Raw genomic sequence first — 12,783 nt, 5'->3', positions numbered from 1 at the left:
TGATGTGTTCGTTTTCTATCTCAGCATTTTAAATCATAATACATGAATAGGAAGATCTTTTTTTTGTTGCATTCAACCATTTCACTATCAGGAGATCAAATGGTATGCACTGAACCAAGTGCTACTTATCAGATTTGATGATTTTTTAAAAAAGTTTAGACATGCCGCACGGTAACAGGCCAATTCACCCCATGAATCCGTGCCGCCCAATTTACACTCCATTAACCTACAACCCCCGGTACGTTTTGAACAGTGGAAGGAAACCAGAGCCCCGGGGAAAATCCACGCAGACATGGGGACAAACTCCTCACAGACAATGTGGGATTCGAACCCAAGACCTGATCGCTGGCACTGTAACAGCACTCCACTATCCACTACACTAGGGGCGGCCAATCTTTTAATTTTAATTTTTTAATTTAGATATACAGCACAGTAACAGGCCATTTTGAAGTCCATGCCGGGGGTGAAGGATAATTGGGTGGCACGGACTCATGGGCCGAAATGGCCTATTACCGTGCTGTATGTCTAAATTAAAAATAAAAAGCTTGGCCACCCCTGCACTACACCAGCCATCCTGCTCTATTTTCTTCTTTTGAAAATAAACTTGTTGGATACTTTAATAAATATATTAAAATAAACTAAATTTTCTCATTGCTAATAAGGAAATGGAGGTAAAAAGAGAAGCTACTGCAGACTATACAGAACAAATTCATGGGAAGAAATTTATGAATAACAGTTTGAAGACTGAAAATTGCTAACTTGCTTATGATGAATGATTTTAGTTTTTCTGTTTGGTATAGATGGATGATTAACTGACTTTAGCTAGCAAAACTACTTCCTAGCTATGTTTTTAATACATTTTGTAATTATGTGAGAAAGAAAACCCTACATCTCCAATGCCACAACTCAAGGTTTTGTGACAATGGCTGGCTGACAAATTAACATTTTCCTCTGCTACAGCCCAATTACAGATTTTGCCTGTAGAGGGACAACTACCTTAACATTTCTCTTCACTATTTTGAAGTGAATGGTTGCTGCTTTATAATTTTACGCAGGAAGCCTGTCAGGATTAGCACACAACAGCACAATAAACGGTACCTATTGCATGATGAGATCATAAATGCTCAAAACATGAAGTTCTCATTTCTAATAGTCTCTTTTTTGTGTTCTCTGATCAATATATTTTGTATCAGAGTTCAGAAATGAATAAAGCATATTGCCAATAAATTATATATTGTTAACTAGAACAGTAAATACCAAACAACATCTATTAACAGTAATTAATCTCACCAGCGTAAACTTGATAACAAAAACAAGGAAATATCTGTAAAGGTTTATGGGGAAATCAAAATGTTCAAATAATCATCTACTTTAATTCTGGTGTATAAAAAAGTAACTTACTGCAATCTTTTGTGTACAAATTGAAATACTCAATACTATTTGCAAGCAGGTTGCAAGCAGAAGAATTATCATCGAAATGCTGGAGGAACTCAGCAGGTCTCACAGCGTCTTTTGGAGGTAAAGATATAGTACCAATGTTTCAGGCTTGAGCCCTTCCTCAAGGTATGAGTGAAATACCACCCGCAAGTTGGAGGAACAACACCTCATCTTCCGTTTGAGCACCCTCCAACTAGATGGCATTAACATCAACTTCTTCAGTTTCTGTTAAACCCCCCCCCCCACCATTTTGTTCCACCCGTCTCCTTAACTCGAGCTCCATCTGTCTCTCTCTCTCTTTCCTTTTCTCTCTCCTTTCACAGAGCCAAAATTACTTCTCACCTTTCCTCTTATCATATCCAATTAATACTTTTTGTATATTAGTCTGGACTCCTCCCCCCTCCCATTCTACCCCCTTTCTCTCCTCAGCCTTTAATTCAGACATGTCTTTTTCACTCATATCTTGAAGGGCTCAGGCCTGAAACATTTACCTCCTATGTATTCTGGGAGAACAGCTGAGTTCCTACAGCATTTCTGTGTTTTAACTACACTCACAGGTTCTGCAGACTTATGGGTTTCACGGGTTTCACAGCAGAAGTTAAATAACACTTAAAAGCTTTGGTAGTTGATGGAAAAGTCAGATACAGCTGTAAGTTCCTGGTAATATTTACAGGGAATATACAACACAAAAATTTACCATTCAACTGTCAACATAACCCTCCATTCCTTTGGCAGTAAAACACGAAAATATGTAGACAATAAAACCTTCAATTCATTTACCTCTCTTTCCAATGAACAGTTTCCACCAACTACTCTGTTGCAACAGATATAAGATCCTGAACAATTTCTGGACCACACATTTTAGTCTATATTTGTTTTCTGACCACTTTCTGTAATCTTCTGGTTTTGGTCTTTAGCACAAATAGAAACATCAAATCTGCCTACTGATCAAAGGCTTTCAATTTTCAAAACCTCTATTGTGTCACCCTCAGCATTTTCTTTTTAACCTTTCGAACTCCAGCCATTTTCAACCTTTCATAATATATACTTCAGACTGCGTCCATGGGTGAACTTTTACAGTACGAACACCAGTAGGTATCAGCTAGTGGTTCGGTATAATACCAGACCCAGAAAACTGGGACACGGAGTATATGTGCTTGTCAGAAAACTGAGTTTATGCACTTATTGGTAGTCCCGTAAAAGTGGGACACAGAGTCCAAAGCTTTAAGAGGCACAGATGGTTCACTTTTACCTGATGGGTATAACTACGCAGTTTTGGCATCATTCATTTTAACACCCACTCTGGTCCCTTTATATTCTTTAATATTGTCAGTCAGAACTGGACAAAGTTCTTCTTGTGATTTAATCAAAGAAATCTTAAATATGAATTAGAATTTTGCAAATGAAGTGAGTGAAGAATTATTAAAGAAGTTGTGGCCAAACAATAATATTATGAGCAAATTATTGACTGGTTTCTAAATCAGTGTTGGAGATCACATCAGTTATGCATTATCCAATTTTATTCTGTTCCCTTCCTATGGAACTGTTCAATATGTCATTTTCTGTTTAAACACAATTTTATTCAAACCCAAAGGCATTCAAGCAATGTCAAATTAATCAATCAGGAAAATATATACAGATTCCCAATGACATCCATGAGTTCATTGGTTGAGAAGAAGAACATGCTTGGGAATACTAACAGAAACATTTCCATAAAGGACCATATTATATTGCTTACATATGATACTGCCATTTCCAATTTGTTAGCATGGAGACAACTAAGGAATAGGTTTGTAATAATGCCAAAAGTGCCAGGGAAGTTTGTGTTGACCATTGCAGTCCTGACCTATGAAATGAATAAAATCACATCTCCTTTTTCAGCCAAATCATCTTTGACTAACAAAATCTCCAGCCACTTTTCATTTACAGAAATTACTCTATTCTAAAAGATGAATTACCACTCATTATAATTATACTAGTCAGCCTCTGTTCCCTTCCTATGGAAAGGTTCAATATGTCATTTTCTGTTTAAACACTATTATCTATCCAGCTTCATTTTTCAAAAGCAAATCCAAAATTGCCTTCTAACGTTTGGCTTGTTACAAACTGTGTGATTAAGGCCCTCCTGAATGTGGTTTTGCACATCAGAAATTTTCATCTCCCTTGGTCTTTTCAATGATCTATAGAACACAGCAAAAGGCATGATTATCCTTCTATGTCCTTTTTTTCCCACCCATATAGCCTGATGTAAAAATCCTTCTACCATACAATAGAAGTCTAAAAATCCAGATGTTATAAATACAGACCACTCAAGAATCTGGACTTTTCGAAAACTCAATTTTTTAAATTTTGCGGGCTTCTGTGTGCATAAGCATTTCTCTTTTTCTTTGAAACTTTGATTTGATCAATGAAGCTTTCAGTATTTGCTAATGAATAAACTATCAAAATTTACCTGTTCATTTCTTCTTTATTCTTCCTTAAATATGAATTTTAAAAGTACTGCCCAAGAATCTGTAAAATCAAAAATCTGGACTGACCCAATTCCCGAGCAGTCTGGATTTTCGGACTTAGTAGACTTACATCCCTCCTCAGAATTATGACAGTTTAAAAACTATCACCACACTCTTGCATCACTCAGAACTCACAAAGAAAAAGGTTCAACTTTTTACTCTACATATCTACTCTATTTACAAACTCTTACGAGCAAATGATCTATAGATACCGTAAATCTGACAAGGAATTGCAAATGTTGGAAGTACTCAAGTCAGGTAACATCTGTTGAGAGTGGAACAGTTAACAATTTAGGTCAGTGAACTCTCTCTCTCCCTCCACAGACACTGCCTGACCAGCTGAGCATTTCTAGTATTTTCTGTTCTATCTCTAACCTCCACTTCCAAATTTTTTTGTTTGGCATGGTCTTTGCTTAATTCTCTTTTATTTGGATATCTGTCACCTAACATCTCCAGATGTTTATCTTCAAAAAGTTCCATCATTCCTAGACCTATCTTACTATATTGACCACCATAAGGTCCTTGGTTGGCATGTTTTGCCCAAGTATTTTAACTACAATATTTATGCTAATTGAACCCAGTTCTATCCTGACCTATCCACTTTTGTGCTGGTGGCCTGGGTCTGCTAAGTGCCCAAATTTAGCTATCATATATCCTCTTAAACTTACCACTAAGTCCACCCTGCTAGTGTTGAAATAGACTATTCACATTTAACATACTGATCGAAACTTAGCTAAGCCTTCATTCCCATATCCATTTTCTCACACGTTGCCAACTATCCACTCCGTGACTTTACCACATGCTACCTTGCCTCAGCCCATTGGTCAGTGAAACTCCATGTTCATCTCACTATTATGTGCAGACTCGATTATTCCCAGTGCTCTCCTGACCATTATTACATCAGTGAAGGACCATGGAACATTATTAAGGTATATTGTTGGAGTGCCTGATCTCAATTTGGTGGAATTGCTGCAGTTGGACTTTGGTTTAGCATTTATTTGTCCTGTCACATTGTTCAATGTCTCCACTTCATTGAAGTAAAGGAGAGAAAGAGATTGCAGCTGATACAAATAATTAATAGAAAATGAGTGATTTAAGAAAAGTGGATTTAAAAAAGGAAAAAAAAAAGCAAAATAATGGTATTAGAAAATAAGATAGATGTATCCAAATATTTTAACAAGATTGCTAGCATTAATGTTGCTGGAACTAATTTCAAAACCAAAAGAAATGTGGAAATGAAAAATATATACTATACACTGCACAATAATTAATTGTTCATGTTAATTAGACATGATGTGTGTAATACAAAGATGTGTAGATTTTTCTTCTGACAAAGCTCATCCACATGGTTTATGCATCCGTCCTATCTGGTTGGTTTGTGAAGACTAAGTTTAACATTTATTTGATATTCCATAAAGCACAAAGGTCACTGACAAGACTCACTATTCAAATTAAGATTATACTCCACTCTTAACTTGAAGTGAATTATTTTATTGAATCATTTGAATTTGTTACTCAATTAAAATGACAGTTTTATGCATGTTGGATCATTTGAATGATCTTAGTGCAAAGAAATTACTTTGAATTATTTGGAATACTCTATATTGAATATCAAGAATCTGATTAAATGCATATATTCTTATTGCATTCCATATTTGTTCTATTCAGTACATATTTATTTCTTCCTCCTCAAGCCTTACCGACTATCGCTAGAAGAAGAATGTTCCATAATAGTTTCATGCTAGTGTCATGAAGACATAAACACTTAATCCAATCTAAACTTCAACAGATAATAACTTTGGAAAATAAATAGAAAATGCTTGAGTGTTTTTATAACTTTTAGCAGACTGTATTTTCAAAAATATGAAAATATGGGATTGCAGCTTTTTTTTAAAAAAACTTTCTCTAGACTACTTCTGTTGTATGTGCCAAGCCCAATTACACTGATAGTGGGTGAAAATGGACTCATGTAGGTTACCATTTCATTCTAAACCAACATTTAATAAATTCTATTTAAAATGAGAACGTTGAACATTACCAAAAAACAGATCCACAGATACTAAATATCTTCCTTACCTGTAAACATCATTACAAACATAGAGATGGATAATATCCAGGACACTTTGCTGTTGGATTCGTTGAAATAAATCATTATGTCGTAAAAGAAAACACCAAATGATTTAATTATTCCATATGTGAGGACTTCTGTAAAAAAGAAAGCAATGGCTGTGATCCATCCCCAGCCTCCATCTGGAGTCTTTGTGTAAACATTTGTTGACAATCGTCTTGTGTTTCCCATGAACACGGTCATTTCCACGATTTGTTTTCTGCATGTAGAAACAAGAGCTATTTCAGTCTTTAAATACAAAGTCTATTAATTTTACATTTAGTATTAAATGTGAGTGACTGTGCTAGCATTACAATATGATCAAACAATTAAGGAGCACGAATAGGTCCCTCAAACTGCTCTGCCATTTAACAAAAACATCGATGATCTAGTTGTAATTGAAAATCCATTCTTCTCTACATCGCCTCGTTTATTAAATATCTTACTGCCATAAAAATATTTTATGAATTCCGTAGACTCTCAATTGTCAGAAAAAAAGTTTGCCTCATCTTTTCCCTAAATGGGCAACTCGTAGGTTTTGGTTCTCTATCAGAAACATCCTCACCATACCCAACTTATCAAGGTCCAGCAAAATCTTGCATATTTCAAGTTCAAATTTATTGCCAAATGTATCAAAAATGCAGTAATAGATGTTGCTTTGTAAGGAGAGTAGTCAAACCTCTCAAATGTAGTACAAGATATAATCAAAGTACAGTTACAGAGAAAGATCTGTTGGTTCGGAGCAAAGATAGTATGATTTTACAATTTGGGGTTCATTGAGGAGTCTGATGATGACAGGAAATAAACAGACCTTGAATCTGGTGGTGTGTGATCTCACCATTGTGAATCTACTTCCTGATGGGAGGGGGTGAAGAGAGTCGGGGAGGGATATACTGCTGGGTGGTCCAGTCATTTTCATCGGGTTCGCTCTCTGGAAGGCTGGGCTGACATTTAGTCAGAGGAGTTGGGTACAGGTGTCAAGATAGGAGAAGCATATTCCACTAACTTGTGCGCTCCCTGCTCAATTCAAGGGTGGAACACATTGAGCTCATCTGGGAGGATGCGCTCTGGATTACTATTCTGGCCAGCTTTGCTTTGTTGCCTGTGATGGCATGCATACAAGCTCTGCCATAGACACCAGGCATCCAAAAGATTTATTTGGGACTCGGCTGGCTCAGAAGTGTCTCTTGACATTTTTGATGGGCCTGCATAAGTCATATCTGCCTTTCTTGTGCAAGGCTGGGTATCATCCAGGCCTTCAGTAGCAAGTCCACCACCTTCTTTCCCTCTGTTATCAACCTCCTGAACAGACCTCCAATATGTAAAAATGGTCTCTTGTTCTCAGAAAATTACCTCATCGCAAAACTTGCAGTTTTTTTACTGCACTTTTTCTCTGTAACCCTATATTTGCACTTTTGTTTTATTTTGGACCACTTGTACGAGAGGACTTGCACAGTATCTCAGTAAATGTAACAACAATAAACAATACAAATACGTTGAGCAAAAGCATCAAAATCAGAATTTATTATCATGAACTTCTCAGGAAATACATTGTTTCGTGACATTGTTTTGACAATAATTATTGAATAAGCAATTAATAATACTAAGGATGTTGAGCTAGTTCATCTCTGCAGATGTCTCTTCTTTGTGTTATGTCGCAGACCAGCAGCAATAGTAGAAATTCACCAAGACAGTGTTATTTTTAAAGCAAATATTTATTAATAATTACTAATATAACATCTTACTTAAATCTACCTAACTATGCACAAATATACTTGTGTGTCTGTGTAATACCCAAACCATTACAGCTTAGGCACAATTCTGGATAGTCATTCCAAAAATTCAGTCTTAGAAATCCTGTGTTGAAGCTCAGACTTTTAAACTGTGCTTAGAAATAATTATGAAGGAAGTGAGAGAGACTGTGATCAGACTGCCAAAAACTCACAAATCCTTGTTGCTTCCAGAGAAATGTCCTTTGATATGAATGGTTGTCATAACTCTCCTTTTCCTTGCACAGGGGAAACGAATTGTGCGACTTCCACAGTGCTTCCCCAAACCCAGGCACAGGTCAGCCAAAATGACCATCACAATGGTCATGGTGGTTCAATAATTCCCCTGACAAAGAGAATCAGCTATTGTCCATTTCACACAGTCATTCCACCTCTGCATTTATCAGATGATTGGCTGATCGATACTGAATTCTGTTTTAAGTGTCGCAATCACATGATTCATAGTCACATGACCCTCTCACTATCTGTTTTTCCTGAATAAGCAACCATTGTTCTTGGTCTTAGTTGAGAGGCTCAACCTTGTTTATAGTTTGGACCTGATGGTGCCATGCAGTGCCCCAACCCCCAATGTGAAATTGGAGCTTGTAATATTTGATTCTTTGATCTTCCAACCTATAAGTTTTGCATTAACGTTAACTCCACTTATATTGTTTCTAACATCTTAGCCGTTGACAAACTTTTGAAAACCAGTTCCAACTAAGGCCAATCAATTTTTTGACCACAAGGTTTCAGATAAGACAACAATGTTAACTTAGTAAAAAAATTAAATGACAGCTGAATTTCAGGTTGGATTGATAAAATAAATTTTATGTGAAAATCTGATTATTGAAGGGAAATATTATCATACCCCTAAGTGAATAAATGTTCATTTCTTTTAATTGCCCTTCTTTAAAAAAAAAAGTCAAGATCTATTTTGCTTTACTTGTCGCAGGACTTCTTGAGATCACGTATCTTTAAATTTTGAAGTTTTTATTCTCAAAATAGACTAAAATACATCTTTTAGCACAGCAAATCAAAGACATAACAAGTTAAAATTTGCCCCATGTTTGAAATCTTGGTGCGTAACACAGAATAGCCATTTTTAAATAGCAAGAGATCAATGCTCAAATGGACCTAGGTATCTTGCTACACAAGTGACTAAAAACCAACATGCTAGTGCAGAAAGTGTTTAGAAAGGAAAGTAAATGATAGGCTAGTTTTATTACAAGAGGATACGGATACAGGAGTAAAGACTTTTTACACAAATTATATGAAGCATTTCATTGTTTCGTTTGGAGATACAGCATGGTAACGGGCCCTTCTGCCATGCCGCCAAAATACACCTGTGACCAAATAACCTGCTAATCTCTTATGTCTTTTGAATGTGGGAATAAACTGGAACACCTGGAGGAAACCAACGCAGACTCGAGGAGAACGTACAAACTCCTCACAGACAGCACCATATCCGGACTTGGGATGCTGGTGTCGTAAGAGTTGCGCTAACTACCACACTAACTCTGCCACCCTAAAGTAATAACACAATGATTATCCCAGGCGAACCTGCTGCTCCTGTAGTCAACAGGATTTGATCCTCTGTGGGGAGACCCTAATCGATTTCTATCCATCGCCTTAACCACTCAGCCACGACTACCACACAAACAAATGTCTTGATGAGACTAGTAAAAACACAATGTTGGAGAAACTCAGCAGGTCAAGCAGTGTCCTTTATATAGCAAAGTTAAAAATACATAACCAATGCTTTAGGCTTGAGCCCTTCATTAAGGACTAGAAAAATGTCCACAGACATCTGAACAAAAGAGTTGGGGGGAGAGGTGAGGTTGCAAAGGCAGGAGGAGAGGGAGGGAACAGCAGTGATCAAGGGGAGGAGGGATGGCTAAATGAATAGAGAGGGAAGGGGTGGAGGAGAATTGGAAAGGGGAAGGGATAAGAGGAGAGAAGGTTAGCAGAAACGTTGACATTAATGCCATCTGGCTGGAAAATCAGGTGTTGTTCTTCCAATTTGCAGCTGGTCTTGGTGGGACAGTACATAAGGTCATGACAGACCTGTGAATATGGGTGTATGATACAGATCTAAAATGGTTGGCTACTGGGAGGACTCTTGTCACTGGTGCAGGTGGAGTGAAGGAGTTCAGCAAAGCAATCTCCCACTCTGAACCCCGTCTCTCCAATGTAGATAAAGACACAAAGGGAGCACCGGTTGCAGTAAATCAGTCCTGTGGATACTGAAGTGAGGGACGCAATTTGTGGGGAGGGATGAGTGCATGAGGGAGTCATGAAGGGAGGGGTCCCTATGAAAGGCAGAGAGGGGAAGATGTGTCTGGTAGTGGGATCCTGTTGTAAGTACTGCAAATTCTGGAGGATGATGTGTTGGATGTGGAGGATAAGGGGATTCTACATTTGTTGCATCTGGGAGCAGAGGGTCCCAGGGCAGATGAGCAGGAAATGGAGGGGATGCGGGTGAGGGCTGAGTTGATGGTGGTGGATGGGATGCCATGTTTATGAAAGAAAGGCAGACATTTTGGAAAATCTGGACTGGAAGACCTAGTCTTGGGAACAGATGCAGCAGATATAAAAAATTGAGAGAAAGGGATAGAATCCTTGCAGGGACAGGATGTGTGACTTGATAAGACGATACGTTTTGATCGCCTTAACCAAGAAATTACATAGTTGCAAAAGTGGGAGTGCAGTGAAGGCTGGTTTTGGGGATAGTAGGGTTTTGACAAGGAGAAAATGAACAGACTAGGACTGTATACTTTAGAGTTTAGAAGATAAATTTACAAAAATAATTTTTGAGACTGAAGAGATTAGGATGCTTTGCTTGACTTAGGCACCTGGAATAAGATCATAATGACATAAAAGGGGAGACCTTACAGAATTGTATCAGGCAAAAATGTCTTCATGCGGAGAGTGCCAGATCTTGGAAATCTCTGCCATGAAAAACAGTGAAGGTTCAAAAGGTGTATTAGAAGTCCATAAATTTAGATGCTAGAAATCTGTACCATCCGAGTATCCTGACTTTTCAAAAACCCTCAAACTTCTTAAATTTAGCAGGCTTTCGTGTGCCAGATGCACAGGGGCAAAAAAAATCTTATCATAGAAATTCATTTGTTTACTGTTTTTCTCTTACAATGTTCATTTTTAAACATACTTTTTGTAGTGAAAACATTTTATGTTTACATTTTTGTCTTGACTTTTTATTTTACTGCTCATTTTGATAAATGAAGCATGCTATATTAGCTGACAAACTATCAACATTTACCTGTTTACCTCTTCTTTATTCCTCCTTAAATTTTAAAAGTACTGCCAGAGAATCTGGAAAATCTGAACCAACCCAATCCCTGAGCAGCCAGGATTTTAGAACTTCTACTGTATTAGAAATGGATTGGTGTATTTTTGACTATTGTAGGAATCAAGGAATATGGGAATAATGAAGGTAAATGTTGCTGAAGTAGATTGACGATCACTGTTGAATGGAGAAGCTGGTTCACAATAACAAATTGCCTACACCATTTTTTTTACCTTCTGTTCTGCGATTCTTATAGGTGTGTGTGTGTGTGTGTGTGTGTGTGTGTGTGTGAGTGAGAGAGAGATTTTTGAAGTCACTAAAAGTTGAGCTGGCAGAAGAACAGTTTATAAAGCATAGGCAGAGAATGTAGTTGGGCAGAAAATCCACTTGCATGGAGAATTTCCCTGAGGTAGCCAGTGATTGTAGCACTTGACAGGAATGTTCACTGCATAGTGAAAAAGCAGAAAATTCACTCTGCCTTTTTCAAGCCTTCACAAACCATTCTCACTTTGAGTTGTAAGTCATACTACATGGAACAGACATTTTGGTCCAATTCATTCACGCCAAACAAATTGAATGCCTTTGCTATTCCCATTTGCCTGCATTTGGTCCATATCCAAACCCTTATCCATATATTTGTCCTTGTCTTTTGAACATAGTGATTGTATCCACTTGCATAGCTCCAAACTCTTTTTTAAAACAATAACCTTTTCCAACTCGGTAGCATGAAAGTTTCCACAAGCTGTAAATCCCAGTTTCCTGGCCATTGAAGACAACGGCAAGGTGGCAGCCAACATCATAAAAGACATCACTCTCTCTTGCTGCCTCCTCCAGGGAAAAAGAACAGAAGCCTGAAGTCCAGTACCTCTTCGTTCTACATCCTTCCCCCCCTCCCCCACAATGGTTAACAGACTTACCCGGCATTACCCTCATAATAACACTACTTCAAGACCAATAAAGATCAGAATTTATTGTCATGAGATTCGGTGTATGGCGGCAGCGTCATAGAGCAAACATTTATATTATAACCATCTTACGAAATTACTATAAATAAAAAAATAGTATGGCAGTGTCTTTGGTTTATTGATTATTCAGGAATCTGATGGAAGTGGGGAAGAAGCATTCCTTGTGCTGTTGAGTGCTCATCTTTAGGCTCTTGTACCTTTTTTCCCCAATGGTAGCAGAATGAAGAGAGAATAGAGGCTGCTTTTTTAAGACACAGCCTCATGTAGATGTCCTCAATGGAGTGAAGTTTAACCCCAATGTGATGTCACAGGCTGAGTTAACAACCCTTTGTAGTTTATTCTTGTCCTGTGAGTTGGCACCTCCATACCAGGCAGTGATGCAACCAGCCAGAATGCTCTCCACGGTACACCTGTAGAATTTTTGGTGACATGCCGAATCTCCTCAGACACCTCACAAAGTGAGCCTCCTTTGTGATTGCATGAACGTGGAGGTTCTAGGACAGATCCTCTGAGATGTTGACACCCAGGAATTTGAAGTTCTTGACCCTCTCCATTACTGAGCCCTTGATGAGGCCTGGGTCACGTTCCTGACTTCCTCCTGAAGTCCACAATCATCTCCTTGGTTTTGCCATCGTCGAATGCGAGGTTGTTGTCGTTACACCATTCAATGAGCTGATCTACCTCCCTC

General features: G+C 37.9%; 2 protein-coding genes across 7 annotated transcripts in view; one reads left to right on the top strand and one right to left on the bottom strand.

Annotated features, from left to right (window-relative positions):
* arsg (arylsulfatase G) overlaps positions 1-12,783 on the top strand; it is a 139,351-nt gene that overhangs the window by 37,093 nt on the left and 89,475 nt on the right. The window lies entirely within an intron of this gene.
* LOC138759517 (monocarboxylate transporter 7-like) overlaps positions 1-12,783 on the bottom strand; it is a 49,085-nt gene that overhangs the window by 31,785 nt on the left and 4,517 nt on the right. For all 5 annotated transcript variants that reach the window (XM_069930065.1, XM_069930066.1, XM_069930068.1 and 2 more), the window contains one exon: positions 6,024-6,274. In XM_069930065.1, coding sequence (XP_069786166.1) covers positions 6,024-6,274 — 251 coding nt within the window. The remainder of the gene's footprint in view (positions 1-6,023; positions 6,275-12,783) is intronic.

Source organism: Narcine bancroftii, chromosome 3 (assembly GCF_036971445.1).
Source record: "Narcine bancroftii isolate sNarBan1 chromosome 3, sNarBan1.hap1, whole genome shotgun sequence".
NCBI lineage: Eukaryota > Metazoa > Chordata > Chondrichthyes > Torpediniformes > Narcinidae > Narcine > Narcine bancroftii.
The sequence above is the reverse complement of the archived record's forward strand: the minus strand, read 5'-3'. Positions and strand labels throughout refer to the sequence as shown.